Source organism: Atractosteus spatula, chromosome 8 (assembly GCF_055471065.1).
Source record: "Atractosteus spatula isolate fAtrSpa1 chromosome 8, fAtrSpa1.hap1, whole genome shotgun sequence".
In the NCBI taxonomy this organism is placed as follows: domain Eukaryota; kingdom Metazoa; phylum Chordata; class Actinopteri; order Semionotiformes; family Lepisosteidae; genus Atractosteus; species Atractosteus spatula.
Window position 1 is genome coordinate 17,901,361 of NC_142713.1, and position 14,841 is coordinate 17,916,201.

Here is a 14,841-nt window from a genome sequence, read left to right on the forward strand (position 1 = left end):
TTTGCTTCTGGGCCCTCTCTCTCCATGGGAGATCTCTGACTGACAATAAAAATTGGAATCGAAATAAATAACCAGCTTTTAGAGTCAAATTTGAAGTTAATCATGGTTATGATTAGGGGAAGTTTAGTCTTAATTTAAAGATTTAAAGAAAGGTTTTGATTTAAATTTTTTAAATTTAAGTTAAATTTTGTATTAGGTTTGTCACTAAGATATAGAATTTAACTGAAAGTTATGTTTCAATAATGGTTGTTAATGTTTATAACTAATAATATTTAAGTAAATATTTTAGGCTGAAACCAAGTCATGGATTGATTTTCTTTGGAGTAGTCTGGTATTTATTAAAGATCAGTTTTAACTGGTTTCGAGTAAATATGAAAATTCAGCTAAATTTGAGAAAAACGCATTATATTAGATAAAATTAATTTATTACTCATACTGCTGTAGACTAAAGCCTTTTTTGTCTGTATTTGTTCAGTGCCCGAGAACTGGAGTTGGAAGATCGACAGAGTAGGTTACAACAAGAGCTTAGAGAGCGCATGGCTGTTGATGGTAAGGCCCTTCTTTTGCCTCTCTTGTTTTCCATAGCAACGAGCACTTTATTCCTGCCTCTTCCCAGTCACACTACCAATCAAGGCAATAACTATTTCAATGTTGGTGATGGCAGTGTGGTGTAGTGGTCAGGGGACTGGAATCCTGGTTTGAGGGCTGTGGGCTCCGATCAGAGGTAGGGATATCACTGCTGCACCCTTGAGCAATGTGCTTCACTTCAGCTGCTCTAGTGAAACCCTGCTGTACCACCTGGTTCTAACATGCGCTTGGTATTGATAGGTTCATTTTACATTTATCAACTTTAGATGCAAAAAGATGGCACCTCGAGGAGAATATAAAGTACTAGACAATGACACAAATGAATTTTTAATAACGAAAAAGTCTGGAAACCTCCAAACTCTTACACTGCTCAGGAATGCTCGTCCGATAATCGTCCTGAAGACCCCCCTGTCCCTTCTTCCACCCAGATCACCTGAAGACAGAGGAGGAGCTGGCAGAGGAGAAGCGGATCCTGAACGAAATGCTGGACGTGGTGGAGCAGCGGGACTCTCTAGTGGCCCTTCTGGAGGAGCAGCGGCTGCGAGAGAAAGAGGAGGACAAGGACTTGGAGGCCGTCATGCTCTCCAAAGGATTTAACTTGAACTGGTCCTGAGCCCCTCCGCACCGCAGCTCTGGTGCTCTTCATGCAGTGGCGCAGCCCGACTGCTCTGTCACGACGCTCTGAGTGTTCGGGAATGTCAGTCCGGCGTGCTTGCCTTTTTTTCACGCTGTATACAGTTTACATATCCTCCCCAGTCTTTGTGAACTTTGTTTTTTGTTTTTTGTTAAGGGGAAAGGATAGTTTTGTTGAAATATATATATTTTTTATTTTCCATTGGAGACAGATGTCAGCCATGGAAACAAGTTCCATAAGTGACTGAAAGGACAGAAACAAAAGCTTCCTGCTGACATGGAGGAACTGAGAACAAATCTCTTTATAAAATATATACTAATGTACAAAAGAATTGAACATAATAATACCATTTACATTTTGACTGAAGATGTATATTTATTGACTCATAGATTGAAGACATGGGCATAAGCTTGTGTTCATGAGCTTGGTTTTAAGTTCCTGAGAATGGAAGGATTGGCCTCTCCTGGTGGCAACTTTCCATTCACTAGGTTCTTCCCCACTTCCCAACCATTTCTCTCATGCCATTGCTATCTGATATTCCAGGACATCTGTACAGCTGTCATGGGTAACTGGCTGACTTGGGTCCGCCTTTTAAGAAATCTCTGAGGAGTATCTTCAGTTTTCCTTCATCGGCATTTGCACAGATTCATTTGTTTTTGTTTTAAGGTATCACAAAGAAATGGGTTTAAAACTTTTAAACCCTATTTATTACTGTTTTTAATGCAATACTAGCTTTTACTTTTTTAACATTGAGACTACTGCAAAATTCCTGGTTTTAGTGGACATTTACAAAATCTGACAGAAGAGTTTCAGTTGCGCAGTGTAAGCTAGAAGCCCTATCCTCTCTCTGTGTCATAAGCCATCTTTATGATGTTGAGTTGCACATGATTGTGGTACTCTGAGAGAACTGTTAAGTTCAGTACCATGCTGTGGTCTTGGTAATTGAATTTTGCTCTATACTCATTGTGAATCTGACACTATCTTGATGTTTCCTTAAAGGGAAAGCAGTGTTTTTCCCACTTTGAATTGAGCCAGTATTAGTATGAAGTCTGTGGTATGCTTTGTTTTTACTATTGGAAAAAATACTGAAGCAAAGAGGGGAAAAAACACATTTGTTCCTATTTTATTCAGTTTTATTTATTGCATTCTTATAGGCTTCCTACACACTTTTATTTGCAAAGTTACATTACATTTGGTGGATTTGAAAAACGGTTGAAAGTGGCCTGTAGATCCGTCCCTTCAGGGATAATGAGTATAGGCATGTATAAGTAAAGTTCAGTATTAAAAATTTTGCTTTTCAACTGTAAATTGTCTTAGGCTTTATCTTAGGCCATTAGTTTAAAGTTATTATTCTTCTGACCCTGAAGGGTTGTCACTTTCGTTTAAAAGCAAACATAACATGTAAACATAGTGTAGCAACTGGTTGATGTTTATTGTAAAAAAAGTATTTTACATTAAGTTTAGAAGCTTTCTGGTTGTATGAAAGATGTATGCACAGCCTTGTGGGAGTCTGGAATCAACCCTGGCTCCATGAGACCGTTCAGGGAATGACTTGATGGATTCCTCGGGCTCAAAGTAGCTTGCAAGATGGGCAAAATACCTTCCTTTGTTTGTGACCAATTGCACGTCCAACTGATGTAACTTGTAAATTCACTTCAGTAAAACAAATCACACTTACCCCCCAAAAAATGAAATCAAGCTCTCTTACAATTATCAAAGAATCGGTGTTTCCACCTTAAGGTAACGCCATCAAGTGATTTGCACAGAGGCACCACAAATCCTGTTTTTTTTTTCTAAGTGTGCATTTCTTGAGCCATTAATATTGGTATATGTGGTAAAAAAACAAAACAATTTCAACTTTGTAAATGTGACACATTTAAGTGTAGACATTGGAAACTTGTATTTTCATTTGGCTCAGTTGCTGTACGAAAATAAGAGATTGTCATGCATTGCCTTTGTCAGCTGTATCCAGATTATGGAAAGTTCAAGAATGCCTTTGTTTCCTCTTCAGCTCTTCATTTTTATTTAAAATCATTTTTGTTAGGAGTTTACAATGTTCACTCTGTTTACTCGATGAATTTTAAAAGATATACGTTATTACAGAGTGCATAAAATGAAAGCTGCTCTCAACTTTGTTATTGTTATTAAAGATCACGCTGAGTTTATGTTTTCCGTAATGGAAGATGTGAAAGTAATACCCTTTCTGTCATTTGATACATTTTCTGCTTGTTGGACCACACTTTTTCCTGAAGATAGTCATGGAGTCAGATTTTATGTAGCAGATGTAAAAGAGATGAGAAACCTAGCAAAATCCTGTACTATACTGAAGTTCATGTGTGTTTAGAAGCTGCCTGGAGTGTTTGACAGATTTTATTTATTAATAAGTGTGAGAAGAAAATGTACAATATGTAAACAAAATCCTAATTTTTAAACCAGCTTCTGTTGTTAAGCCCTGACTGAAATTTACATACTTCGTATAGCTAAATTGCATTTAAAATGTTGGATAAGTGTTGAATGGGGACAATAAAACAATGCAGTCATTTAAAGAAGCAGGATATATTTATTTTCTTTTCATTGGAAGAAATATTTGTCCAACAAAGAGAAATTATGACAGATGAAATTATAACATCACTGTTTTTGGAAAACAAATCCTTAGTTTTACAAGTGGAAACACTGCCAATGAAAATTGCTTTACGCTAAGTGTTCTGAAAGGTTTGTGTGCTATTGCAACAAATGTGGGTTTATAAATTTGAAAACGTGCCAGTTTCTATTTTTTATTCGCTTCTTTCTGTTTGATACTCGTCAATGAATTGCTAAACCCTACAGCACTCACACCAACATGTGATGAAAGAAGAGGAGCACATTTTCTTCAGCGTGTGCAACGTCGAACAATCTGCCTTTATTCTCTCTCTGGTCCTCTCAGCTGATGGAGCCAGCAGAGTGGAATGAAGCCACTCCACTTGAAAACTCACAAATTCAAGTTTGCAGACCACAGAGCTCGCTTTTGTTTTGTGCTACAAACTGGGGACATCCTAACTGTATCAAGATCACCCAACCCCAGAAGTACACAGTCAGCTACATCATTGGGGGGGTCTTGGTGACAGTCAGTTAATTATATATTCTAGGTCTGAAACAATACTATTGAGCTCCACCTGGACTCAGAATAAGCACGTTTACTAAGCCTCTGCTCCTGCAATAGATGGCAACATGGAATGTTTGTATGAAGGCAACATTTTCATGAAGATGATTCTCTGGGTTTCTGTATCGTCTGCTTTCACTTCATGCTGTTAGAGTAACCTTGATTAACACACTTGTGTTATAGGTGTATCGGGTACTGTAGGTGCTATGCAGTTTCCTTCAGAAGTAAAGGCACAACATAACCACACATAAGATTGGTAATGACTCACTGGGCTGTCCCCTGACAGTTTGTTTGTCTGGTTTGGGAGTTTTTCGCTATTCTCTCTCTTAAGTGTTTTTTTTTCTTTATAGACTGTGACTGCGAGATTTGTCTGTTCCATCTGTGGTGAGCCATCTAGAATGTGTGGTGTTCTCTTACACCTTTTTTCTGAAGAAATGTAAGGGTGGGGAATTTGGGATTGATTTTTAACTCTCTAATCTTTATGGGTGTTTCACCAAATTGCTGACCAACATGTTTTTCAGCTCTGGACCTCAAATTGTCAAACAAACCGCTCCACTGAAATCAAACTAAAAATATAGTGACCAAGTTTTCTGTTACCAAATATCAAATTATTAAATATTTGATCATAATGAGCTACAGTTGCAGCAGTTCTGAAATGTGTGGGATAAGATCTTGGCAGTCATTTATCAAGATGTGAAGGACATCAAACATGCACAGCATAATTTTATTAGATCACCTAGTGTGCTGCAGTCTGTTGAGCTTTTAAACTGCTCACTATTCCTCTAAGAGGTATGAAAGAAACAATATGCTCATCATCATAAGCACAGTGTATTTATGTTTGAGTGTCCTGAATTTAAGTCAGCTTCCTTAACATGTTGCCCAATTAAGAATCAATTTTTTTATTAGATTAAAAAAATGGTGGTTTCAATTTTCTTTTATCTCCATTGAGTTGCAGTAATCAACATAATTGTTTTAGTTGTACATGACTGAATATTACCCTTGTGTAACTTTATTTCACAAAGATAATTTGTTACTTTTCTGAGGTTGTGCATCTTCCTTAATCCAATGTCGGAAATGCTGTTACTTATTGTTTTCTTTAGGTGCGCTCATTTACACAGAAGTCTTTTAGTCTTCCAAGAGTTCATTTTAAAACTTTTTCCAACCTAATGTTTCATTTTTCCACCATTCCAAATTGGTATGATCCATGAGACTTGTTTCTAGTAATAGTGTTGAATGTCCTAAAGCCCTCAACCACAAACTCCTTTAAGAGGCTTGTTGAGAGGGATCACAATGGATCTCTTTTTTTTTTGCACTAGTAGGACTTTTGAACCTGTTCTCATACTTACGCTGGTGCTGTGATCATTGCTTTGCTGATGTCATACTCTTTTAATCCATTGGTAAGGAATAAATCTCCATATACTTAGTTTGTGGAGCCCAAGTACAGTGTGGAGTGGACCGAGAGAATGAACATGAACAAGCGATATTTAAAAGTGTTATTTCTATTAGGAAGCTTCTACTTTGTAACTACTGTGGATGCACAGCAATGTGGTAAGTACATATGTACTATAATAATATTCCATACAATTAAGACTACTATTTAATATACAGTATGTTGCAGTGGATGAGCTGTATTTAAAACAGTAAAAAGAAAAAGCACCTAGCAGTTTCAGGCTTCTGGATGTTTAGGTCTCTTGCATATACTATAAACCAATATATACATTGGACTTGATCTTGTACAAGATTTGTTTGGAATATCACTTTTTTTATAAACATTTGTGTATATTATTAGATTAGAAGTACTGTATCAATTCCCAGGCCTGGAGGGCCCGTGTTTCTGCAGAATTTATATTGCAAATTCAGCCCTTAGCCCAAGAAGTTCATCATTGACATATTTGGACCAGATTAAAATTTTGATGTGCTGGTTTTTCAATGACAGTCTGCAGCCCGTAATCAGGATTGCACACCGCTGTTGCAGATCAATGTGCTTTATTGTATTTTGACATTTCACCCAAACCTCTGAATAGATGCATGAAGGTCCTGGAAACAAAGGAAAAGAAATCCATCTTTATGTGAGATTTACTGTACAGCCTTATTAACTAAAAAAGTCACACAGGAGAACAAGCTTGTATCCCTATTTTTGTCAAGCATTGATACATGAGAATTTTACAAATTTTCTTTTTGCAGTTTTTTTGCTTTTACCCATAAGAAAGGGCAGCCTGAACCGAGCATTCAAGGTTTGGTTAGAAATACTGTATTTAAAGGGACAACATTGGAAGGGGGTTTGCTAGGCACTGTTTCTATTGCTTTGAGATTGTACAGTATGTGTTTGATTCGGTATCCCTTGCCTTCAATCCTGCAGATACACAGGAACATATATGTGCAACCAACAGACATGACTGTGACCCCTTTCTGGCCATGTGTGTAGAAGGAGCTTCTAGTGCAGACAATAAAACAAACTACTACTGTATTTGTCAGACAGGATACCAAGGAAATGGAAAAATTGGGAATTGCTCAGGTAATATGACGTGATAAAGAAATCCTTTCTTTATCTGAACTGTTTTTTTTTACTTTGGTAATCTGAGGGGGTAGAGATTTACCAGCCTGATTATCTTCAGTCTTTCACACACTTTCATTGTGGATATTAAGTTTAAATGTTTTCAAAATTGCAATAGACTTGGCAAGACTTTTCTCTGTGCAAAATTAAGTGTTTTACTCCTGTACTGAACTCTGAGATTCCATCTCTTGTTTGCTTGTTTGTTCACATCACTTTTGTGGCCTTTTTAAAGGAATTGTTTATACAGTATATGGTAGATTGGTTCTATACAATAGATGCTTCCAATATTTAGTAAAATACGAAACACTAGGGGGTCATATATTTCTCTCTTCTCTGCCAACAATGTACAGTACCTCATCACTATTGTTAAGCAAAAGCAAAATTGAAAATGAACTCCGTAACTTTAATTTGTAGTCCTCTATGCTACTGTATATAGAGAAGGGCTTCAAAACCATTCAAAACTGCATTTCAACTTTATATGAAGAGACAGGCTACTTAGGATATGGGGTCTCATCACAGACCAGGATTCCACAAATTGGACAAGCACCCCATAAAATCTCTGCACACAGAGATAAAAAAAAAGAAAACGAAAATGTGTGTAGGGCAGAATGTAGTCAATACCTGCTGCTAATCAATATGAAGAGGAGAGCAAAGAAATAAAATATTGGCTATACTCAAACAGCAGTGACTAGAACTCTTACTTGATCCCAGAGAGGAGCATCCTCAGCCAGCTCGTCCTTAAACTCACTGCCCTGATCCACACCAACAACAGGTTTGGTTAGAAACAGCACTGCTAAAACACCACAAATTAGATTCACACAAGCCAAACGGCAGTACTTCACCCTCTGGAAATACACACACATACTGGAATGCTGCTGGGCCCTGAAAAGACAATACACACTGGCTGAGTATCTGATCAGGGTAAGAGGCAGCATGGAGAAACAGGCACTGTAGAAACTGCGTGACAAAGGCAGAGCCGGTTACCCAGAGAGGACAGGCTGTGCTCTCACTGCTGGCACAGAGAAGCACAGACAAAGATGCACTTCCTGCTGCTTGGCAATACTCTGGGACTAGACAAATATTTATCCCTAAAATAATTACTCTAATCCCAGATTCTCCCACACCTGCCATGATCAGAGTAGCCAATTCTACTAGGCTGGGGGATGAAATGACTAAAGCAGGTTGCCCAGCGATCTCCTGTCACATCTGAAGAACCGAGAGTGAATCCCTGAAATTATGTTTATTTTTTATGAATGACTCATAATATGTTCTTGTTATAAACGTCTTTAAATGTTTTTGTTTTCTGTTATTGCTTTGGCATTAGGCATAATGATCCTAATTATGATGAATTAGGATAATTGGCAATGTCCTGAATTTTAGATTCAAGTTGGTCTCTCATTGCAGATATCAATGAGTGTGCAAATCAAAATGGAGGTTGCTCCCAGTTGTGTGTCAACACTGAAGGGAGCTACAGGTGTCAGTGCAGATTAGGCTTCATTATGGAGAAGGACAACAGGACTTGTTCAGGTAACTGAAAACGTATTTCAGAACACAGCTGGTTTCAGTGTAACAGGTGTAACAATTTTGCATTTTTGTGATGATTTTGAACTGATCTGTGCCATTCACAGAGTCCCAGTTCCCCTTTTTCCAAAATAAGTAAATTATTCCCTTCAGAAGACCATAAGCACCAACATTAATTAATTAAATGCTCAGTTTAGTACTAGGTGTCTAGATTACAGATCTTGATAACATGATTTTCAGTTAGCAACACAATAGTAGTTAGCAACAGTAGTCAGTAACACGAAGAGTAGTTATACAGTTATGCATTGTTTTTGTACAGCAGGTTTGATTTTTTTTTTAGGTGTTATTCATAGTATACTAAATTGCCAATAAAAAAAGAACATACATGCATATAAGCAAATTTGTGCTCTGATAAACTATGTAACATTTATTTTGGTTGTAAGCTCTTATCAAGTACAATATGAAGAAGATAAATTGCTGCTAAGCGTTTCAGAATTGATTTTTTCCTATTTCAGATGTTAATGAGTGTGAAGAACAGCCTCCCAGATGCTGTAGTCAGCTTACCTGCATTAACACAGTTGGGTCCTTTAAGTGTGTCTGTGGGTCAGGATACACTCTGGAGGGGCAGACTTGCAGAGGTAACAGTAACTTTGCTTGGCATTTTGAAGGGTAATTTAAGAGATTTGGATTAAAAGCAGAAACTACATAGACTGCTCACCCCTGGTGTGTGGCTAGCTAAGAGTTGTGCAAGTCTATTCTGATTCATTGTGATGCTGTCTTCCAGACATCAATGAGTGTGCAATCAGCAATGGCAACTGCTCAAAGCTGTGTCAACACTGAAGGGAGTTATATAAATTTTTGTTAACATATATATATATGGAACAGGACCAGCCTAACAGCAGGACATGCACTCCTTCTACTTTGTTCCCTACAAAGCTTTTTCAGTTAATTGTGTTTTATATCCCCAGATGTGAATGAATGTGCTGACACATCCCTCAATAACTGTGACCCAAATGCCATGTGTATCAATACGAACGGCTCTTTTGAATGCCAGTGTAATCAGTACTATACTGGTAACGGCAAATACTGTGAAGGTATTTTTTATTTCCTTTATACTGTTTGTTAAAAGGCACAAAAACCTTGATTTCTCATTCTACAAGCCAAATAGCATGTGACTGGAATGAAATCCAGAATTGTGTTGCTCGTGCTTTTCATATTTCAAGGCCCCTGGTAAGTTTCGATTTCTGTGCAAATACATGCCATTTTATCAGCATCTCAATGATCTTTTTTCACAGTATGTAGTACAGACAGTTAATGTAAATTGAGTACATTTATTAATTACTGAAGTGTGATCTTTTCTGATTCATTTTGAATGGCTGCATCTGTACGGTGCCCCTGAAGTAGTTGGGGATAAGGGCCTTGCTCAGGGGCCCAACAGAGTAAGATTCCTCTGATGGCCACAGGATACGAACCGGCAACCTTCCAGCCACAGGCACAGATCCTTAGCCACAGAGCCACTGCACCACCCCAATGAGTGCTCTTCTTAACAGGGGCATTGTTCCCAGCTTTTCATCAACACACAAGGCAGCTACTGTACATGTTTCAGTGCAAATCAGGGTTTATCTTGTAAGAATATGGCATCATTGATCTTAAGTATCAAGGAAGAAACATTAAAACCTACTTATAACATGCAGTATCTTGCACTCTTCCATAAATGGACACTTAAGATTAGGAAGAACAGCTCTTTATTGTGGAACAATATAGTGTTTGTAAAAATGTGGTTGATCATTTTGATCACTTCCAAGCAGCATCCTTTTTGACACAGAGTTTGGCGAAGACCAGTCACTCTGTTCTGTTGGGTAGCAGGATATTCATTTGAATAAAGTCAATGAAACCAGCTAATGACAACTTGCACTTCACAGATTTACTGACACGTAATACAACTATTTTATTTCCAGTTGATCACAAAGACTCTTAAGTCAAAAATACTGGATAAATTGAGACCTTCTTTAAATTAAAATACTCTTAAGAAATTGTTCTTAACTGTTGTTGTTATATTGTAGTAGTACTTTACATACTGTACTGTATATTTACCTCCATGGGCTATAAAACCAGCACTGTTATTATGACTGGAATATTAAAGTAGAAATCTAAAATAATTGTTACAATTTTCCAACAGGAAAAAAATGGTAGTTCAAATTATTGATCCATAGACATTGCAGTCTTTATGCTTCTACAATTCAAACTTAAACTATGATTGTTTCATTCAGATATCAATGAATGTGCACAGGAAAATGGAGGCTGCTCTCAGCTCTGTGTTAATACAGAAGGAAGCTATATGTGTGAATGCACGGCAGGATTTGTTTTGAGTCAAGACAGCCAAACATGCACAGGTAAACTGAATTCATAACTAAATCATGGGTGACAGTAAAAAAGAATGCAATATAATATAAAGCAATTCAGAGAATCTGATCTACAGTATGTAGACAGTTACACAAGTAAGCAACCTGGCTGAATGAGATGTATTTATCACCACGTTTAGGGCGTGTTACACATGAGTAACAAATCAAAAAGGTTTTTGAATGAATCATGCGCCTTAAACATGTAATAGGAATAAGTGGCTTTGTGATGATGGGTGGAGAAAGACTTCTGCCCAGATAATTCATATTTTTTCAAAATGTAATATGTGTCTTTAACCAGGATGTGTGGTGGATACAAATTTTGCTGAAGTATATATAACCAGCATATACATGGTTATATATTGCTTAAACCTATGAGATAAAAATACCTCTGTTTCTAAGTTCTTTTTTAAATTATTTTGTCCTGACGTTTTGTTGATAGGAAAAGCAGAAGTGATAGTTACTGTAGCTGCATTTTTCTTGTTGATCTTATTTATATTCTATACCTCATAAGCTTAATTTCGTCGATACAAATTAATGTTCCATTCTAACTTGAGCTGCTCCCAGCTTTGTAACAACACAAAAGGAATTTACAGTTGCCTTTGCTATCCAGGGTTTTCCTTGAGTCAAGATGGTAAAACCTGCATGCTGTAGGTACTGTAAATCCTGTAAATACTGTCAAACACATTAAAGAAAATCCATCTTTTTTAACTGCTTTATCCAGTACAGGGTCACAGAGGAGTCAGAGCCTATCCTGGCAAGCAACAGGAGCAAGGCAGGATACATGCTGGACTGGATGCCAGTTTAGCACAGGGCAGACAAGCAAACAGAAACGCAGAAATACAGTACAGACCTACTGTACTTGTAGGGCCAATTTTACCCAAAAGCCAATTAAACTACCAGTTAATTATTTTTAATAAAGGAAGGAGTTCGTTACCATAAGTAACGCACAGTACACTGCCCTGTTGTTTTAATCACAGTTATGCTTACATATTACTTAAACAATTTCAGCTTCAATTTCAAATCTTAACAAATGCACGGTATTGAAAAAAAAAACTCTTATTTGTATCTGCTGCCCAAATGACACTGATGATATTTTCTGTCTTGCGAGAAAATGTATCTTAATGTATTCTTTATTTGAATATTTTTATAGGTCCATACTGTGAAGAAGGCCAGACATGTAGCTTCATCACTGGATTCATTACAAGTCCAAACTATCCACAAACATATAGTGCCCTGCTGGACCTCGTCTGGAATTTTGATTTTTTTCAATTACCTGTAAATGGTAAGAGAGATGGCAGCGATGGGTTTTCCAACATTGTCAGGGCACTTTTGCAAGAATGAAGGTGCATGGAAGTCTAGAACAGTTGTTTCAAGAAATGAGTGAAAACATGTGGAGATGCTTGGATTAGTCAGCTACAACACCCCCAATAGGTCACACTGTTTGCAGTTTTTTCATACAGTATACGTAAATGACTTTGTGTTCTCAAATACCTATAGATTTATACTAAAGACATTTGTAACTATTGATGTAATCTTGTTTTTCATCTCTTTACTTCCCTGTTGTTGAGCCTGCTGACAGTATATAGAATCTTCAGCCTTTATTGTCCTATAACTGACTCTCGTTGGACAACTATTGTGTAGATTTGTATTTTTTCTCTGAAAAGGTTTAATGCATAGACCTATATTCAGCTTGTTAAATGAGTTTTGATCAAGATTTGAATTTTCTGATTCTGTCTGCTCTTTACACTAATGCAGACATCATGCTGACACTGAATGAATTCTGCACAGAAGAAGATCAAGACTTCCTTGACTTTGGTCTGGGGGATCCACTTGAAAGTGACATTATCCAGACGCTGTCAGGAACAATTCCTGCAGGAAGCACCTTCTACATTCCTTACAACAAACAGAGCCCACCATACCTTCGCTTCCAGTCAGACAGTGACATTGGCTGTTCAGGGTTCAACATTTCATATACCGCTAGTAAGTAATAAGGTTTTGCTTGGTTTGGAAAAATGTATTACAAATACACCAAAGCCTGATGTGAGGAACTTTTGAGTAGAAGTTTCCTTTTAGAATGTTACTTTTGAGTAAAGTAATATTCTGAAGTAAATTACAATCACAGACACGTAGAATATGGGGAATAAGACATGAAAATACATTGTAGTCTCTGAACTGCCTACATGTTATTACAGGGTTTTGGGAGTGCAAATGCCAAAATTATCTAATGTTTATTTAAATCCTACTTTAAAAAAATATTGTCTTTTAAATTAAGCTTGTTTGCACAGCAATGCCAACATTAGACAGAGCTGAGACTTAGAGAAGAGAAGCAGATCACAGAGCCATAGGTCGAATTCTTGGTTAGTTAATTTGTCCCGTTGGAGCTGTAGCAGTACAGTCTTGCAGGTTTTAAGTTCTCGTTTCAATTAGCAATCATCCATCCATTAATTTTTAACCACTTTGTCCAATTCGAAGATGCAGAGACATCTCAGCCTGTCCCGCCTAGCAACGGGTGGGTACAATCGCTGGGCACTCACATTAGGGCTAATTTCCCCAGAAGCCAATTAATCTGTACAGATATTATGATCCTTCTAAATTTATTTTGATTCAATGTGCAAAAAAACTACCTAATTGCGAAAGGAAAATATTGTAGAGAGGACTGTCAAAAGTAAAAAGAGTACCTTTTCATGTATGTATTGTGTTTTGTGGTGTTGTTATGAAATGCCACTGGAAGAATTATCCTTATGTTTCAATAAGCCATCTGTAATGCGCTCTTAATGCTTTATTTTGTGTATATAACCATTCTTTTAATGAGTATGGACATTAATTAAGGATATCTAAACATCACCATGATCACCATAAAAGTATTATGCTTTACTTATGTTTGAAGGTAAAATGTCTTTTCTGTGTTAAAATGAACTTGGTAACAGGCTCTTTCATATATGGTCATTAACAACCATTCATTCTTCAGGAACATTCAACACTGTACTATTTTATACATGTTCAAAGCTGTATGTCTCTGTTTTGCAGTGACTGATTCATGTCAGGGGTTCCAGTGTGATGTCAATGCTCAGTGCACTGTCAGCAGCTCTGGCATTCCTGTCTGTACCTGCAGGCCTGGCTGGGCTGGCACGGGGCAATATTGTTATGGTACGTTTTCACCTTTGGATTATTGTATTCACTTCTTTTTGACTTCAGTTTCATGTATTTGCTTTTGTTGCCATGTTGTCAATTGCAGCTTCTGCTTTGCTGTAGTTTTTCAGTACCGAATTGCAATTCTTTACTAACAGACAAATTATTGGAGGTGTCATACAATCCCTGCCTCTAAGGCTACTGCTTCAAACTCATTTTGCCAAATAGGCAGTCCTTGGTGATACAGCAGGGGAATATGAATATGAATAAACCAGCTCTTGGTCAAAGCCTACTGTTGGTGGACTCCGGAAGTCAGTCATTTCCCAAAACATTTAATTTACTGTAGGGAGGCTTGCATATTTTTTTCAAGATGAAACAACACACTTTTAATTAAAGTTTTCACAAGTTGTCACATTTTTTTAAAGCATGTTTTTCAACCCATAGAAGTAATAATTACTTTCAATTAGATACATTCTTCACTATCTACTCATCCCCAAGGGGATAAATTAATTTCTGTATTATTTTTTCAATTAACTAAGGCCTTTAAAATATACACATTTTTGTTAACATACAGTATATATATGGAACAGGAAAAGCCTAACAGTAGGACATGCACTCCTTCTACTTTGTTCCTTACAAAACTTTTTCAGTTAATTGTGTTTTATATCCCCAGATGTGAATGAATGTGCTGACGCATCCCTCAATAACTGTGACCCAAATGCCATGTGTATCAATACGAACGGCTCTTTTGAATGCCAGTGTAATCAGTACTATACTGGTAACGGCACATACTGTGAAGGTATTTTTGTTTCCTTTATACTGTTTGTTAAACAGCACAAAAACTTTGATTTCTCATTCTACAAGCCAAATAGCA

The 14,841-nt window shown here is 37.1% G+C and overlaps 1 protein-coding gene across 6 annotated transcripts in view; it reads left to right on the top strand.

Annotated features, from left to right (window-relative positions):
• mical3a (microtubule associated monooxygenase, calponin and LIM domain containing 3a) overlaps positions 1 to 3,768 on the top strand; it is a 143,443-nt gene extending 139,675 nt beyond the window's left edge. For 5 of the 6 annotated variants that reach the window (XM_088922898.1, XM_088922894.1, XM_088922895.1 and 2 more), the window contains 2 exons: positions 476 to 549; positions 1,017 to 3,768. In XM_088922898.1, the coding sequence (XP_088779024.1) occupies positions 476 to 549; positions 1,017 to 1,201 (259 nt within the window). In that variant the 3' untranslated portion in view covers positions 1,202 to 3,768. The remainder of the gene's footprint in view (positions 1 to 475; positions 550 to 1,016) is intronic. The other variant, XM_088922900.1, reaches the window with a different exon arrangement.
• The last annotated feature ends 11,073 nt before the right edge of the window (positions 3,769 to 14,841 follow it).